Below are 19,019 nucleotides of genomic sequence, written 5' to 3' on the forward strand. Positions count from 1 at the left end.
AGCTGTGATTGCTCCTTGGTATGCCTTTCTAGCTGTCTGTGTGGTCGTCCTTCCCGATTCGGTGCTGGAACTGAGCCCAAGAGATGGAAGAGATGAGTGATGATTGGGAGCTGGAGAGAGTTAAGCAGGTGTAAGGCTCTAATTTAGGTGAGGTATTGGGGCAGATCATGACACTCAGGGAGAATTAAAATTTTAGAAACGGCTCCATTCGATTATTTGTTCCTGACTTTACGAATAATGAAACTGCTTTCAGAAATGCTGGTTCTATTTAATGCTTTGTATAGACATCCACTGCTAAATTAAATTGATTGCTTTCTTGTGAATTCCAGGCACTCCATTGCTGTCTTGCAGATGTGGTTCCTTCGGACGGGAAGAGCTGGAGTGAAGCCAGCACCTTAAGATTCGCCAACCTTGCTCACCAGAAACTGGTCACAGTGGTGGCAGCAGGTCTGGACTGGGAAAGGCTTTTCTTTTGGACATGCTCCTTTTTCTTCGATTCAAGCTTTTTCTGTTGTTGTTCAGATTGTTGTTGCTGACTTTACATCTGTTTCTCAGAAGTTCCTCAGGCGGGTCCATTGCCGCTCAGTATGTTTGTAGGAGGTGTGAACGAGCCAAAATCCAACATAGCTGAACTGCTGGTTCTGGAGGATTTGGCCCTCTTCAAAAATCGGTAATTCTTGTCTGAAGTGCAAGATTGAAGGAATTAGAGTATTAGTGTTGTACCCCAGTTGTTCACTTCAGTGTTGTGTACGCCAAAGATTTTCAGCTTGGTCCTGGAAAAAAGTTTAATGGCTAAAATAAATAGAAATTCCCCCGTTTTTTAATAATAATTTTCTTTTTTAACCAGCAGTTGAGGAAAAAGCTTAGCTCTCAGAGTTTTACATGTTTAAGCTTCCTTACTATAACATATTAAAGGATAAGATCGGTATAAATAATGCATGTTGCTCGTATCTTAAGGTGTCTCAGTATTTAACTGGTTTGCCTCCCTTGTTGACCGACCGACTCTTCTTTTCAGCAGACCGAATGTCAAAAAGGAGAATCCCTCTGGTGTTGATTCCGCTTTATGGGATCCACCGCTTGAGCTTTGTTCAGTCGCAGATAAAGCTGATGCTCCAGATCAAAAAACTGAAGAGAAGGAGAAAAGTAAGGCACCTCTGGAGCTGCAGCCCAAATCCAAGCAACATGAGCAGCATAAAGACCTCAAAGTCAGAGTCACTCATGTCAACTCGCCAAGCAGCTTCTACGTCCGACTCACCGATTCTGACTCTGAGCTTCAAAGGTAAGCAGGAAAGAAAAAGGTTGGTTGAATCCTGACAGCCCATGACTGTCCAAGTTTTTCAATTCACAAATACATTTAGTCCTCTGTTGGCACGGTTTTATAAGGACATAAATGAGGAATGTCATGTCAACATGCCGTTTGGAATATTCAAGTCACTTAAATGGACATGTAAGTAGAGATGTCCCGATCCAGGTTTTTGCACTTCCGATCCGATACCGATATTGTTTTTGGACTTCCGATCCGATACCGATACTGGCCGATACCAGCATATCCGAGCATGCATTTAAGTTTAAGTTAAAGTATTTAGCCTTAGTTGTAAGACTCATGTTGAAAAGGGTTTTAGTACTCTTGATAACATCTAGCCAGCTGAATTAGGTGAGATTGAATAAAACACAATGATTGGTAACAACAAACTTACCTGTTTATTAAGAGATAAACACAAACTGGACAAAATTATGAATAGCAATCTGAAATTGCACAGTGAACAGTAAAACCGTAAACAGTTAAAGGTGCAAGTATTACTGTAAGTTTTAATAAAAATGCAAAACAGACAAGAGTGGAAAATATTCTATTAACTTAGAATCAGGACTCTACTCTTGAAAAAAGACACTGCTTAAAAAAAAAATCAGTGCAAATAATAGTGAACTGTTACACAAAAATGCCTTATACTCCCCAATCTCCTCCACAACTAGTCTCCATCTACACATCATGCAGGATAAAATAATCCCACATGGCTGACATTTTCCCCGCTATCTTCCAATTCACCTGTTTTAATGGTTAGGCCGGGAGACAGACCCAAAAAGACCTGTGGGTGTGTTGAAGGTGTTCTGGAAAATGCGGACAGGATTCGGGGAACACTGGCGCAAAATAGTGAAATGGATCGTTTCAATCGGCGAAACTGGAAAATACGGACCGGATTTTTTTTTTAAAACTGGATAGGCAGTCTGGATCGGCATTTTACATTCTTTGCCGATACGCATTCTTTTGCCAATATCGGCAATCCGATCCGATCCACGTATCGGATCGGGACAAGCCTACATGTAAGTTTTAACAGAAAAATATATTTAAAATAGCCTTTTAATTTGACCCTTTACAACTAAAGCATTGTTTAATGAGCAGACTGGCATCTCAGTAGTTCCGCGCCAATGCATCTATAGGCCTATAGCCTATTTTTATTTATTTACTCCAGGGCAGAAGTTCATGCTGTATCAACTACTATGACATCAGTGTGTCCATGTTAAATGGGTCTAACCTAGCAAACAATCTAAGCATTAGATTTAAGATAGATGTTGTGGATACTTGCATGAGACAGGCAACCAGCACAACTCGGACACCAATGGCAACTCCACGTGAGTTTAATAAGTGAAAAAGAAATGAGGGCAACTTGTCAAACACAAGTGCGAGCCAAGACAACAAGCAAAAGAGTGCTGCAGTTCTAGGAAACCCTGTAAGGCCTCTTTAAAAGTGCAGTAGAAGATCTTTTCTGATGCATTTTTTACCATGTGGCTCAAAGATCTCCCCACAGCCGCTTAGCAAGCAGTGAAATAGAAGGTCTGGAAGTGAAACTAAAATAAATGGTCCCCGCTACAGTGAAAAATCAATGAATAACCTCAACCAATCACAAAACACGGTTTGTCGTCCACTATTGAATCCTGACACGTCAATCATGGTCGTCTGCTTGTCCCTCCCCCCTGTGCGCGAACCCTGACACATGAACGATTCGACCCCCCAATGCTCGTGCAGGACACCATGGCCGGAAGCTAGCCACTGCTATGCTACGTTCAAACCTAAAGCAGCAAAAAAGCGCGTGCTGCTTCATTTTTTATGCTTGTACAAGTTAAGTGAAAGCATCTTTGCCGCTCTGGCTGCGCGGTGGAAAAAGTGGGTCTGATGCGCAAATTATGCTTCTGACGCATAGCCTCTGCAACCGTCAAATCTGTCTCTGTGCCTCAAAAAATCCTGACTACATGTTGGACGGTCGCAAACCCATGCAGACCCCAAGCGGAAGTGCGCAGACAAAAAACAGCTGTGATTGGTCCTCTGTATGCCTTTCTGGCTGTCTGTTGTCGTCCTTCTCAATTCATTGCCCGTGCGCACCATTTTTAAAAACCGAGGAACAAATACAATGGACAACTATGACGAAAGGTTAATCAGTATTTTTGCCAACTCCATTAACAGAACCTGTTCCCCTTCGATGTCTAGCAACTCTAGATTCATCTCCGTGACCGTGATATCTTGCAGACGCGCCATTGTTGTTTTGGAAGATAAACACTCTTCCCGGCGTCACCAAAGTTCTCGTGACTCTCCGCTGAAGTGCTTGCGAGTTCTCGAATAGGTCCCTAGAAATTCTAAACTGACTGTGCAGAAGCATACCAGCAAAACTGGTTCTTGACCAGACCCGAGCGACATTTGATTTGGGCGGTTGCAGAAGTATAACCAGAAGTATAACCAGCCTTTCATGGTTTGAAATCATGCATGGCATGAAAGGTTATCCTGCTTAAACCTGCATGTCAAGGCCTGTTCTAAGTTTGCCAATGACCATTTGGATTATCCAGAGGAGTCATGGTAGAAAGTCATGTGGTCAGATCAGAGACCAATATAGAACTAATTCCACTAACCATGTTTGGAGGAAGAAGAATGATGAGTACCATTCCAAGAACACCATCCCTACTGTGAAGCATGGGGGTGGTAGCATCATGCTTTGTGGTGTTTTTTCTGCTCATCGGGGGCGACTGTACTGTATTAAGAGATTTTGATGTTTTGAGAGATATTGGAGAACAAACTCCTTCCCTCAGAGCATTGAAGATGGGTCGAGGCTGGGTCTTCTAACATGACAATGACCCAAAGCACATAGCCAGGATAACCAAGGAGTGGATCTGAAAGAAGCTCATCAAAGTTCACAACTGAACCAAATAGAGAATCCTTGTAGGAAGCTCAAACTATGCGTTTCTCAGCAACAGCCCAGAAACCTGACTGATCCAAAGAAGATCTGTGTGGAGGAGTGGGCCAAAATCCCTCCTGCAGTGTGTGCAAACCTGGTGAAAAAGTACAGGAAATGTTTGACCTCTGTAATTGCAAACACAGGCTACTGTATCAAATGTTAACATTGATTTTCTCAGGTGTTCAAGTACTCATTTGCAGCTGTATCAAACAAATAAATAGTTTTTAAAAAACCATACACATCTGGATCTTGTTTTTTTCTAGATTATGTCTCTAACAGTGGACAAGCACCTCCAATGACAATTCCAGACCCCTTCATGATTTCTAAGTAGGAGAACTTGTAAATTTGGAGGGTGTTCAAATATTAATTTTCCTCACTCTACTACTTCCTGTCACACGGTATTATGGAAAATAAAGATTTAGTTTAGTAACAAGTGGTGCAAAAACGGAGTGAAAAACCGTGAAATCCAATTCTATTTTATGTCTTAAGCACTTAAAAACAACCAGAGCTGACAAACGCTGACTGGTGTGGAGTGCTGGCCTAGTGGTAAGAGCATTGCGCTTGGTTGCTTGAGGTTCTGAGTTAAAATCCTACATTTATCACATTTCTGGAAAGATGCAGTAGTGTAAAAGCATTGGAGATGTTTCTGCAAGGAAACACATCAGATGAGTTTGGCAGCATGTTTGCAAGATCTTCTTAGTTCGGGGGAAGGGAAGTCCTAATGATGACGCATACAGACATGTTCACGGAAGTTTGATACTCCCAACTTTGCTTGGCTCATTGCTATTTCATGACTGTGCACCAGTACGCATTCTAAGGTCCATAAACCTGTGGATGATAAGGTTTGGTGTGTAGGAACCTGAATGGCCTGCACAGGGTCCTCAGTTTTACACCTTAAAACAGAGGAAGCTTCAGGCCATGCCCTCCCATCAAACCTCAGTGTGTGACCTCACAAGTAAGACGGTCAGAAACTTATTCCTAAGTCTTGTGGTTTAGATCCTGTGGATGTTATGGGGGCAGAGGATGCAACATCCTCAACCCTATGAATTAGGTAAAGGGGCCTAGTGGTTAGGGCATTGCGCATGGAATCCTGAGGTTCTGAGTTTGAGCCCCACTCCCACAGACTGCCACTGTGGGTCCATGAGCAAGACCCTTAACCCCACACTGCTCCCCAAAGGGATGGGTTAAACGCAGAGGTACATTTCTCAGATGTGAAATCAATAAAGTTAAATTATTATAATTAAATGCTGTAGTGCTCTGCAGAAAAAAAACACTTAAATAAAACAGCTAACACATGTAAAAATAACATTCACACAAATAGATTGGGTAAAAGATCAAAGGAATGAAAGATAAAAAAAAAAAGATGTGAAAAAAATAAAGGCCACCATCATTGCTAGGTGCTAAAGCCAAAATGGTGCCATAACTAGAAAGCCTTTGTATTCAATCAGATTGAGGTACAGGTGTAGGAATCCATAAAGTCATAGTAATAAATCTCTCTCTGGTTTGTTTAAGTAGAAGTCATTAGCTGTGTTTTATTTTTGCTGTTTATGTAGGGTATGTGAACTGGTGGAGCAGGAGTGCGCCCAAAAGGAGCTGCAGGATGTGGAGTGGAAGGCAGATATGCACTGTGCTGCCAACATCAACGGAGTCTGGGAGAGAGGACAGATGTGCTGCGACGTCACTTCAAACACTGCAGAAGTATTTAAACACAAAGTTATTTTCTTTCTGAAATGGACTTTCTGCCACCAGAAGTATTAAAAAAATTCTGCAGCATTTAGATCATTGAACACTCCCCAAATCTCACTCCCCTTGGCAAATTAAAATGTGAAGTTTTATGATTCTTCTAATTAAAAGAATTGGAACTGAGAATCGAAATAAGGAATCAAACAATTTTTCAAATCCTGTGTTGCCCGCCGTGGCAAATGCCACTTTGGAGGGACCTTCCATCCTAGGCTCAAAGGGAACATTTTCACTCCTATCCAGAAAGGCCCTTTGGGCTTGGCTCCTTTGTGATCAAAATGAAATGCAGATGAGCTCCCTGATGAGCCAGCAAAACATTTTTGCTTTTATTATCCTGGTGACTGCATTTTGAATTACATACATGAAAAACGCCTTCCAGCTGCCACAGCAAACCGTGAGGAGGCGACCAGCTTGTCCTGAATGATTAGATAAGGTTGGGAGCTTGGACCCTCCCTTGCATAGAGGTCACTGATGCCAGCAGCCACTCAGGGCCAGTGCAATGTCATTGAAGCTTCTGATAAGGTCACACAGGAGGAGTTCCCCATAACGAGATGCTAATCAGAGGATATTTATAACCTTAAGTTTTCTAACTTTGACTTAAAAGAACTCAGGCTTTCAGAACTTTTCCAGTCTACTGGGAGTTTGTTCCAGATCAGTGGAGCATAGGAAATAAATTCTGCATCTCCATGTTTGGTTCTAGTTCTCTATTTAACGTGTTGATTAGGGCTGCAACAACGAATCGATAAAATCGATAAAAATCGACTTTTAAAAGCGTTGGCAACGAATTTCATCATCGATTAGTTGTGTCGCGCGATTATTGCGTCATCCGCCGTGCCGTCATCACTGCCTCTTGACTGACTGCAGGTGCAGTGTTGCCAACTCAGCGATTTTTCAGACCCCTCCAGCGACTATTTTTCAAAAAAGCGACTAGCGACAAATCTGGCGACTTTTTTCCGGTGTCACTGGCGGCTTTTGGAGACTCTTACGTGAAAGCATGCATCGTTCCTACTCTGCCGTGGGGCGCCTCCCCCACCCCAACCGCGTTTTCCCGCAGGAGTCCCTCTCAGCGCTGCAGTCAGAGCCTCAGCGTCCAGACTGCAAATGAAGCGCGCATGCACCGGGATTGACGGCGCAAATTGATCACAATAATTAAAATAGCCTGCGCTTTGTAAAGCGAAAAAAGTGATAACATGCAACTTTTTTCAAAAGAAATTAACATGGAACGGAACCACCATGTTTGTTTGGTTTTAAAGTGGGGAAACGTTACGTTAGTTTCTCAGGTAGCTCATCTGATGCTTTCCTTACCGTGTTAGTAGGTTACAGACAGTGATAAGGTTGGCTACTTATTTTACTTTTAATTTCATTTGAATTGGCTTAAGCAGCGTTTATATTTACTTTATAAATAAATTAACTTGCAAATTATGAGGGCAAGGCTTTTAAAGTTTAAATCTTCTGGCAAAGTTAAAGTAAAGAAGATCCTGCAATTTATGGAAGTAAACCAGAATAAAAATCCAGCAAGATCAGTAATATGTCAATTAATTATCTGCCACATTCCCATGTAAATATCTGTCTTTGGAGGATGTGTTTTTTAGCACCCCTAGTTCTCTCATTTTTATTCCAAATACAATTTATAATTTGAATCACAGGGCTATTTTTATCTCTATGGTTCAGTATTTTCTCAAGTAGCAACTTTAACTGCTATACTTTCCTGTCTTAAAAGGCAGAACTATTCTAGTCTAAAAAAACTAATTTGTTGAAATCGGGGGACCTATTGTTTGAACACCTTAGGGGCTTTTAAAAACAAAAATGTCTTTTTTTGCGCTTTATGAAACAAAGTAGCCTATATTTTGTGGATGTACAGCTACATTTCTCATGTAAGTTTGCGTAGTTTTAACACAAACATTTATTTTTCATATTGCACCAGTACAGTTAACGAGCAACCTGTACTTGTGTGCTTGTTTGTTCTGTCTAAAATGTTTATTTTGGAATAAAGAGGTTAATATAAAAAATATTTTTTGTCCGATTCATCGATTAATCGAAAAAATAATCGTCCTATTCATCAATTTTTAAAATAATCGTTAGTTGCAGCCCTAGTGTTGATACACTCACCACACACCTGTTATGTATTCAGTGATTTATAGACTAACAGAAGGATTTTAAATACTGAGCTACAGTGATGGTGATGGCTGTTTCCAGTCCTCAGGTTGGCTTTGTAGCTATGATTCCTTGGTTGTCCTTGAGCTTCCTAAACAGTTTACGCTCTACAATTTGGACCTTTTTCCACATTCTTGTTATTGATAAAAATATGTAATTGAATTACATTTGTTACGTTTGTTTTTTTTGCAGTTGCGGACATAGGTTTACTGACTTGTGAAGCAGTTACCACCTTAAGGCAGGTTTATGCTCAGAAACCAGGTTTTCTGCGTATGCAGTGCAGACGCAGTGAGCGCAAATATGTCTCCGCTCCTTCTGCAGACACTCTGCTGCACATCTTCCAAACTGTAGGTGACTGCAGACAGTGCCGCAGACAGGTGGCCTCTGATTGGTCAAATCTACATCCGCTCTACAATATTCATATTTCCTGTTTGGTACCTTATAGGCTTGTTTTGTTTATTTGTGGAAAACGACTCGTGAAGATGGACCAGCTAGATGAGTAAGGTGCAGGAGAACGCTGGGACCATTTTTCAACCTAAATTCCCGCTCTTTTTCGCCCTCTTGTCCCTCCGTTGTCGCACAAACTTGCCCCCACTTCCTCACCACCTCAGCCATATCTAGACCCACAGCTAGTTCCTGATTGTCCCTCTTGCATGGTGGCGTGGAATAACATAGAGCAGACCACGCTTCAATATTGGGCATAAATCAAAAATATCTGCAACAAGCTCACTGCGACACACTGCTGCGGGAGGATAACGTTGGGTTACTTAACGTAATCCCTGGTTCTTTGATAACAGAGTGAGGTGTTTCACTATGGGAATCGCCTTGGCGTGACCAACTACGGAAGCTCCAATGACATCACGTCTGTCTGAGACAGACAGGTTGAGCCGTGTCCGTGGCTCCACCCACCAGCTAGATCACGGCCAACCTACCCGCCTCAACTCATTCTAGGCAGGTTTCTTTCCGTGCCCATGCAAGAAGGGATGTGTTGGTGAAACACCTCACTCTGTTATCAAAGAACCAGGGATTACGTTAAGTAACCCAACGTTCTTTTTCTAACTTCGCTCGGTGTTTCACTATGGGAGATATGGCCCACTCCCGGATTGCATGATGATCCCGAAGCCATATATGATAGGAATCACAACCCAGGTCTCAGTTGGACCCTAACATCCCTACTCCAAGCACTGAGTGTGCTAGCGATGGCCGGGCCACATCCAGCCTGTAAAACCTCACAAATGTGTGCGGCGTAGCCCAACTGGCTGCAGCACAGATGTCCTGAACTGACACACCACGGAACAAAGCCCAAGAGGTGGCCATGCTTCTGGTAGAATGGGCCCTCACCCCTTTAGGGGGCTCTGATCCTGCGCACCTATATGCCAGAGATATAGCCTCCACAACCCAGTGTGCTAATCTTTGGCGGGAGACAGGTTTGCCCTTATGAGCAGTAGCCCAGGATACAAACAGAGGGTCAGCTCTTCTAAAACAGGCTGTCCTGTCCACATAAGCTCTTAAAGCTCTCACTGGACATAAGCAATGAAGCTTCTGCTCATCTGCTGAAGAGAAAGGGGGTGGATGGAATGCCAGCAATTCCACCATCGAACACCTATATGCTGAATCCAACACCTTCGGCACAAAAGCCGGGTTGGGTCTCAAGCACACCTTAGAGAGCCCGGATGCCCACTGTAAACAGGCCGGACTAACTGAAAGTGCATGCAACTCACTCACCCTCTTAGCCGTAGCCAACGCTAAGAGCAGGGCAGTTTTCAATGAAAGGAACTTTAAGCCAACACCCTCCAAAGGTTCAAATGGGTGATGACAGAGGGCATCCAACACCAGAGAGAGATCCCATAATGGCACCAGAGGCTTAGAAACTGGTAACTTACGTCGGGCCCCTCTCATAAAACGACACACTAAGGGGTGCTTCCCCACAGGTTTATCACCAAACCCTACATGACAAGCAGAGATTGCGGCTAAATAAACCTTAATTGTTGAAAAAGCCTTACCCTTCTCCAACAAGCTCTGCAGAAAGCAGAGCACGTCCCCCACTGAACACTGAAAAGGAACGGTCTGTTTTTCCTCACACCATTCCTCAAACACTCGCCATTTACCACTGTAAAGATAGCGAGTAGAAGAAGCCCTAGCATTCTGTATGGTGTCGATCACCTCTGGGGGGAGGCCTGTTGCATTTAAATTCCACCTTTCACGGGCCAGGCCCAGAGAGCCAGGTGATCTGGGTGTGGATGATAAATCTCCCCTTGAGCCTGAGACAGCAGGTCCCTTCGAACGGGGAGGGGCCATGGTTCGGCTGACAGGACTTGGATTATCTCTGCCACCCAGGGCTTCGATGGCCACCAGGGAGCCACCAGAATCAAAGACAGCCCCTGTTCCCTCACTCTGACTAGAGTTGGGGATATCAGGCTGAGAGGAGGGAAAGCATAAAGCAACGCGTCTGGCCATGGGTGCGCCAGCGCATCCATACCCAGTGGAGCGTCTGGGTCTGACAGGGAGAAAAACAGCGGGCAATGAGTGTTTTCCCATGAGGCGAAGAGATCTACGGCAGCCCGTCCGTATCTCTGCCAGATCTGCTCCACCACCTGTGGATGCAGCTTCCATTCCCCATAGAGAGGGTTCCCTCTGGATAAAAGATCGGCCCCTCTGTTCAGAATTCCCGCTACGTGCGTTGCTCTGAGCGACAGAACTCTGGTGCTGCTCCACATAATTATGTCCCTGGCCAGTCTGTGTAACTGCAGGGACCTGGTGCCGCCCTGACGGTTGATATAAGCCACCACAGTGGAGTTGTCGGTCTTTACCAAGACGTGGCGACCCATCACATATGGCATGAAGTGCTTCAGAGCTAGGAACACTGCGTGCAGTTCCAGCATGTTGATGTGAAGCCGCCTCATTCTCGGCGACCATATGCCATTCACCGCTCTGCCCAGCATAGTTGCGCCCCAACCTGTCAGGGAAGCATCGGTTGTCATGGTAACCCTGGATGCTACGGTCCCCAGCGGGACGCCCGACGTGAGAACCGTCGGGTCTCTCCAGGGCTGAAGAGCCGCCACGCATGTCTGTGTCACTTTTACTCTGCGGCACAGATGACGGCGGGGACAGAGTCGCAGCGAGGCGACCCACCGCTGAAAGTCCCTCATCATCAGAAGCTCCAGATGGACCACTGAAATCACGGATGCCATAAGACCGAGGAGCCGCAGGCACAGTCTGAATGTAACGACGTTTCCCAACTGAAAACGCGTCATGCACTGGCTGAATGACAGGATTCTCCCCTCTGATAGTGTGACACGATAAGAGAGGGAGTTTATTTTGAGACCCAAATACTCCGTGAATGTATATCTGCGTAAGTGTCCAGATCCAGAATGGGGCGTAGTGATACGCCGTCTTTCTTTGGAATGAGAAAATAGCGCGAATAGAAGCCCTGGCGAACCTCCTCGTCCGGTACAACTCTGATCGCTTTTTTCTCTAACAGGGATGCTATTTCGTCTTTCAGGACGTGAGCTGAATCCCCGGTGGCAACCGAGGAGAGCACTCCGTTGAATCTCGGAGGTCTCGTGGCAAACTGCAGTCTGTAACCCTTGGAGATTGTATGCAAAACCCATGGAGAGACAGCGCATGCGCGCCACTGATCTGCCCGAGCAGAGAGAGGAGAAGCGTCGCTGCTGAGTGACGTCATCCCCTCTGCACTGCTGCGCTCGGCTCTGTTGTAAAGAGCGCGAGCTCCCTCTGCTGGGCGCAGAGGGGAGTGGCAGAGAGCCATTTGTGTTATTTTTTTTCTTTTTTGTGGGGGGCTTTCTGCTCTTGGCAACATGCCTGGCTGCAGAAAAGCTGTATTTATTTTCTCTAATTCCCCCTGAACAACACTTTGTAACATGGGGCACAGCTGAGTGCTTGGTGACACTGATAACGTGCTGTGGAGTGTTTTGTGACACTGTGTCCTCCACCCCAAAATGTCTTCTCTCTGAACGTGAGAGGGAGAATTTAACATGCCTCCTGGTGAACTGGGAACTACAGGAGCATCTGAATGCTGGACAGAGAAGTTTGCCCTGGTGCCTGGAAACCTTCTCTTCAGAGGGGAGATGGTTAACAGTGGGGTTAGGTTGCCCGCTTTTTCTTGCTCTCCCCAGGGTGGGATGGACGATTTTTTGCAGCGGCCGCTGCAAAAGAGTGCTTCCCCCATGGTCTTGGGTTCTCCGCTTTGCTTTGCTGGGTGGATTGTGTGGCAGGTCTCCTGGAAGGCTTGGCTCCACCTTGCCGTACTCTCACTGCAGCAGCCGCAAACCCAGGTCTGGGTCCCTGTGGGGGGGTTTGGCTGGGCTTACGAGGCAAACAAAGGTTAAAAGCCTCTCCCTCCTGTTTTCTGAGGTTACTCGTCTCCCTCATCTTCTCCAAGGAGGGGCCAAATAGACCTTTTGTCGGGTCATAGGGCGCATCCATGATCTCGGCCTTCTGGGAATCACTCAGGCCTGACAGGTTTAACCATAGGCCTCTTTCCCCTGAGACAGCCAGACCCATGACCCGACCACAACCTTGAACAGCACCTCTAGAAGAGCGCAAGATGAGATCGTTCACCACACAGATCTCATCCCATAGACTGGGGTTAGGTGTCCCCGAGTCCAGTTGGCGCCCCATCTCCTCCAAGATTTCACCTTGGTACGCAGACAGCAGTGTAACCGCGTTAAGTGAGCACACTGACTGACCCGCATATCTGTACATCCTTTGGTAAATGGAGGCTGTGAGGCGGTCCATTTTACCTGGGAGCGAGATGAGGATGCTGAAACCGATCTGCGGTTAGGGTGGAGGTGGTAAGCCACTGAAGGCTCTACAGCTGGGGGTTCGGCCAGCCCCAGCTCACCCATGCCCTGTATCTCCAGCTTAGAGAAGCCCTTGGTGGGAAGCTTACTCTTAAATGGGCTGGACCAGAAACGGCTCATTTCTTTCATGCAAGCGGGAACGGCTGGTAAAAGTTGCTTTGCTGGTGGTAAAGCTGGTGGAAGCCTTTTACCGTCGTACAGGTCCTGTTCTGCTCCTTCTGAATCCTGCGCTGCAGGCCAGGGGATGTTCAGCTTTAAAGCCGCCCGTCTGCACACATCGTACAGATCACTATCCCCCGGGGAGGTGACTTCTGCCCCGCTTGGAGGCCTGGAGTGATGACCCGGGAAGGTCGAGTCCTCCTCCTCCTCCTCCATGTCCTCCAGTTCCAGGAGGTCGGAGTTAGCGTCACCCTCCGTTTCGTCGATGTCTGCCTCGAGTTTCCCACTGTCCATAAGGCCCTCAAACAGAGGAGGCATGGACGGGTACTCCTCTTCCATCACGTCCGCCCAGCTCTTAGAGGCTAGCGGCGGATGGTTTTCACCCGCCGCCGCAACGGCTGCAGGTGAGGAGAAGCAAGGGTCCTGGCTGTTAGCGACAGCCACCCTAAGCCGCCTCTCCAGGATCCTTTCCGGCATCGACGCGCAGTGCTGGCATCCCTGAGGGTCCGCCAGCGATGCCTGAGCGTGCTTAGCGCCCATACATGCTATACACATCGGATGAGGGTCCCGCCCAGAGATAGATGCCCCACATGACGCTGGACACGGGCGGGATACAACCTCTTTAGCCTTCGGTTCCGAACCTTTGGCAGAGGTAGGAGCCACAGACATGACTGTGGTTAAACACGGAGCTCGTCGCTACACGTTAGCTCTTTACTGATATAAAGTCCGTTCGCCACAACACGTTAACCGGACTCTTATGCTAGCGATACACTGCTAGCCAAAAACCAAGCCCACCTTTACGTGTTAGCTCGGCTGACACAAGCGCTCTCTATTCCGTTAATTAAAACGGAGTAGATACAGGGACAGCTCGCCTTTACACGGTCACCGCTCCCAGCGTTTGTGTTCCAGAAAGTGCATCTGCCGAAGCGCTTACTCAGCACGGTACAGGCCTGTCCTGGTCCTGCGTTCAGCGACGTTTTCCTTTACGGAACGCCTGAGAACAGTTAAACAGGTCCAAGCTAACCTGAGCGCGCTGAGGGAGCTTAGTTGTAGTCTTCACACGGGAAGAAAGCGAGAATGAGTTGAGGCGGGTAGGTTGGCCGTGATCTAGCTGGTGGGTGGAGCCACGGACACGGCTCAACCTGTCTGTCTCAGACAGACGTGATGTCATTGGAGCTTCCGTAGTTGGTCACGCCAAGGCGATTCCCATAGTGAAACACCGAGCGAAGTTAGAAAAAGAACCAGTCCTTCAGGTCCCCTCGAGTTCCTAAACTCCCAATCATTGAGAAAAGTGGTGATCTTTTTAAAGGCTGTGTTGTGAGCTGTCGGCATTGTTTTCCTTGGGGCGTAGACGCACTGACCTGCTAGTGGGGGAATTTTGTCCCCAATTAAACTCTTTGTCTCTCTGTCTCCTTACTGAATGGCTCCAGGTAAGACTGTGTGACCATGGAAACATCATGAAGATCCATGTCAGCAACCTGCGCCCTCTTCCACCCTCTTTGATCGGCTCCCTGGTGCTGGAGTGCACGCTCAGTGATATCAGGTTGGTTTTAGAGAAATGCCATGAAATACTCTCTCCATTACTTTTTAAAACAGAATGAAGGATGTCGGTTCTGATTTATGATAACGACGTGTTGGAAGGCTTGTATAATATAAAGCAGGGTTTCTTAACCCTGGTCCTCAGGTCCCACGGTCCTACATGATTTAGGTCTTTCCCTTCCTCCTCACACCTGACCTGTATGAAAAGGTGATTAATAGGCTTTTACAGCATTAGATGGCTGCTGAGGAGGTAATGCAGTCATCTGAATTAGGTGTGTTTGAGTAGAGACACATCTTAACTAGAAGTACGGTGGGCCCTGAGGACCAGGGTTAAAAAACCCTGATCTAAAGCAACAACAGAGGCTTCTGAATTGTTTCACGTTGGTTGACAGATTAAGAAACATGAACTATTTGCCTTTTATCATTAACATGGCAGCTGTAGCAAACACATACCAGCTTAACCTGCACAACCACATTGCGACTAATAAGACACAGATGTGCTGTAGATAAACATAAGGGATTGGAGTTGAATTGGTTTCATATGAGCTGAGCCAAAGTGCAAATGGCTTTACCATCCAAACAGCGTACTCAAGCCTTTTTATCAGCAGACTTTAATTCCTGTTCAGATCTCTGAGTGTTTTTTTTCTTCCTGTTTTCTTGCTTCCTTATGTTTTTTCCCTATTTCCTTGATTCTGCTCTCTTCATTACATTGATTTATGTTTATTTGTTCTGCCTGTTCTTCTCTCCTTTGAGGCCCCATCCACACAAAGTCAAAACGAACACAAAATGCTAATATTTTCCAGAACGTTTGTCTTAAAGACGGAGACGTAAAATAAATGTGATCGACCACATGAATGCATGAAAACGCTGCAAAATGTATGCCAGGCCTGTAAGTGGCACTGTGGTGCCAAAGCAAAAATAGGTGAAAACAGGCAACAAAATGTTGGGCATGCGCAGTAATATTTATATAACAACCAAACCGGAAAACCCCTAGAAGAAGAGCCAAATCGAAAAGATGGCGGCAAGTACAGTACGAATGGGCGAACATGTACAAGTCTGGTTTGGACAGATGATGAAGTGGAACTGCTGCTTCGAGTTACACTTGATTATAAAGTGTTGTAAGCCCGACAGCAGGGTGAGTAGCATGAGCAGCAACCATTAAACACAGTACGGCGCCATTGTTGTTGTGATACTGTGTCGTGCATGCGTGTTTAGAGGCGACGCTATGACGCATGTGTGTAAGAAAAAAATTGCGGTCAGAGCTTAAAGACGGAAACGCGAAAACGGCGTTTCAAAATCTTCCCACTCTGAAGGCTGAATAAAAAAAAGATCGTTTACAGACCCCCGAAACGCCGGCTTCGTATAGATGAGAGGCTGGTTTGGTGAAAAATTAGTGAATTTAGGCCAGGGTTTGACTTCGTGTGGACGGGGCCTGAGTATCCTGGCGTCTCATCCTCCAGCTTTGCTTTATTCATTGGCTCTGTTCGAATTTACGGGCTGCGTCTTCCAAGGACCCGGTTTACCTGGACTAGATCCTTTGACGTCCTTGAAAATAAGGAGACTGGAAGAGTTCGTCGGCTTTTGGCGATTTATATATATATATATATATATATATTTATTGTAAAGTGAGCAAAGGCTACAATTATGATAATACAGAGTGGACTAAAGGTGACAAACACCAGGAGCATGAACAAATAAAAGCAAATTTAATTATATAAACCTCAGTTAGTTAAATAACATGCTGCTGTCATTTTGCACATCTCTGCTGATACTGCCATTTTCAAATATCCATTACTGTAAAAATGTCCATAGCTGCAGATTGGTTATTTATTCTCCAGGTGCACAGTTTTATATTGTTAAAACAGCTTACAGTACAGTATTTTATTGTTTATATTTTAACTCTTCGCTATTATGTTATTCTTATACATTTTCCAAGGTCCACATTTGAGTGACTCTTATCAGTAATTTTTCTGCTGCTGTAAATTTTCCCATTGTGAGACAAAGAGATTTGTATTTTATTCTATTCTATAAAAGGGGTAGAAAGGTATAAGTAAATCTATGCATGTATAAAAAAAATATATCTGCAAAATCTCTTATATTCAACAACAAAAAATACTTAGTTAAACAAATTGTGCAATAAAAAAAAAAATTCTATCAGATTTATAGTCCCCACACTGCAGGTATATTAGAATCTGTCCTTAAATTACAGTCAAACTCATTTACACAGTAACAGATAAAAACCTTTAGATAAATCAAACATTACCGCCACATATCTGACTCAATAACCATTAAAACAACTATTTTCATTCTTATTCAGACGGAACTATTCAGATACTTGGATTATATTAAACTGAACTTCCAATATTCACCACTCTTCGGCGTTAAGTAACCTTTCCTCTGATCATGAAGCAGCCGGCTTGCTTTTTCTCGCAATGAATCCTGCGATATCCAAGGAGACCGAGGACACATCCGACCCGTCCTTCAAATCAGGCAAAAAGAAGGATGCGTTTTAAGGCCGCATAATGAGGAGTTTTTGAATCCGACCAGACCTTGGCGCCGCGCTACGACGTGATCGGCCTTCGGAGGACGCAGCCCATAAATTCAAACTGAGGCGTTGTTTTCCTTCCTCCTCTCCTTCTTTTTCTTCATCTACTTCCTCCCCTTCCTAGATTGTGAAAAAGTAATCTAAAAATAAGTGAAGTGTGTTTTTGCTTCTCATCTCATCAAAGATCATTTTTGCCTCCTAAAGGAAATTAACTACGTTTTTTTTTTTTCTTCCTCCCCTTCCTTGCCTCCATTTTTGTTCTACCTTCCCTTTATTGGCCTACCAACCTTCCTTCGGTCTCTCCTTTACTCAAAGTTACCATTCTTTGAATTAAAAATGTTTTGGGACCAGAACCACATATAACCAGTTTAAAAACATTTTTAAAAAGCCAGAGACGATAAAGGACTCTAATCTCAGTACATATTGGGGTAAATTTTTTTATTACAGTTCACTCATGGTTGAAACTAAAGATGTCCTTTTTTAAATGCATTCGGTTTATTTTAAAGTATACTTTAAAACCTTAAGTGGGAAAAGAAATTAAATATCTTTTTCAACATTAAGATGTTTTCCATCGGTTTCTTTTCTAGACCAACAGGAGGCCAATCAACCTGGACTAAAACGGCCTGCGATGTGTTCTCCACCTACCTGGCAGGAACTGTGGCTACTATGACAATCAAGGTAATTTTTATTCTTACGGTAAAATGACTCTTGATCCAATATTGTAATGTAAAAAACTGTAAATCTCTTTATTGTCCCACAATGGGGAAATTCATTCTCTGCATTTGACCCTCCCCTTGGGGAGCAATGGGCTGCCATTGTGAGGCGCCCGGGGAGAAGTTAGGGGTTTTTGCTCAGGGAGGCTGTGGGGATCGAACCGGGTTCTTGCAACATTCTCAGAGCACAAGCGCAATTCTCTAATCACTACGCCAACACTCCCCTGCAATATTCCATCAGATGTTTTTTAATGGCTTGAATTCACAGCATCTGTCCTCCTATGTGCTTTTTTTAGGAGGTGAAGGATGGGCCTCCGTTCTCTGTCGAGCTGCACTGCTCCAATAGAACTGGAAAATCTATCAGCATTGCCGACTTCCTGGTCAGCGAAGGCCTCGCCATGAAAGAAAGAAAGCCAAGGTTTGTGTGTTTCACACGTTTTAGAAGTCCCTTGGTTATCATGAAAGACAGATATCCAAACACATCCTCTTTTTTTGCCAGCTTTAAAGGAATAGTACACCCAAAACATGATTAGCCTTCATTTTCTACTCACCCCCATGCTGAACAACACTCTGGAGTACTTTTTTGATATCTCAAATGCATCTGGAGATCTGGGAGGCTTCTTGCTGTCTGCTGACATTCAAATAATGGAGGTCTATGGTGCCCGAGGCAGAAAGGTCCATAAAAGTCCACAAAAAACGTTTCAATATTCCTCCATACTGCTCGTCCAATGTATTCCAAGTGTCCTGAGTGGGTAGCATCCAGAATTTACTCGAAACAAAGTCATTTAGAATGTTTTTAGAGCATAAACAGTAGTGTATAGGATTTCCTAAAAGCACGCGCCTGCGAGTTCACGACTCTACGGAAACCGCGGCAGACCAAACCAGATGAAAGTGCGCATTCAGCGTCTGCTCTGCCGATAATGCAAGTGTAGAAGAAGAAATGTGCTGTTTACCTGTGCAAAGAAAGAAACAACGAAAGAAAAATGTCTGAGGACTTCAGTGTTGAGGAAGAGCATGAGTTCTTTGCCGAGCTGAATGCGCACTTTCGTCTGGGTTGGTCTGCCGCGGTTTCCATAGCGTCGTGAACTCGCAGGCGCGCGCTTTTAGGAAATCCTATACGCTATTG

The 19,019-nt window shown here is 44.9% G+C and overlaps 1 protein-coding gene across 1 annotated transcript in view; it reads left to right on the top strand.

Annotated features, from left to right (window-relative positions):
• rnf17 (ring finger protein 17) overlaps nucleotides 1-19,019 on the top strand; it is a 60,486-nt gene that overhangs the window by 21,962 nt on the left and 19,505 nt on the right. Inside the window, exons 19-25 of the mRNA XM_038302650.1 lie at nucleotides 330-447; nucleotides 556-670; nucleotides 1,016-1,279; nucleotides 5,774-5,918; nucleotides 14,527-14,639; nucleotides 17,768-17,858; nucleotides 18,190-18,311. Coding sequence (XP_038158578.1) covers nucleotides 330-447; nucleotides 556-670; nucleotides 1,016-1,279; nucleotides 5,774-5,918; nucleotides 14,527-14,639; nucleotides 17,768-17,858; nucleotides 18,190-18,311 — 968 coding nt within the window. The remainder of the gene's footprint in view (nucleotides 1-329; nucleotides 448-555; nucleotides 671-1,015; nucleotides 1,280-5,773; nucleotides 5,919-14,526; nucleotides 14,640-17,767; nucleotides 17,859-18,189; nucleotides 18,312-19,019) is intronic.

This window comes from Cyprinodon tularosa, unplaced genomic scaffold (assembly GCF_016077235.1).
Source record: "Cyprinodon tularosa strain WSP-4 unplaced genomic scaffold, ASM1607723v1 ctg497, whole genome shotgun sequence".
Taxonomy (NCBI): domain Eukaryota; kingdom Metazoa; phylum Chordata; class Actinopteri; order Cyprinodontiformes; family Cyprinodontidae; genus Cyprinodon; species Cyprinodon tularosa.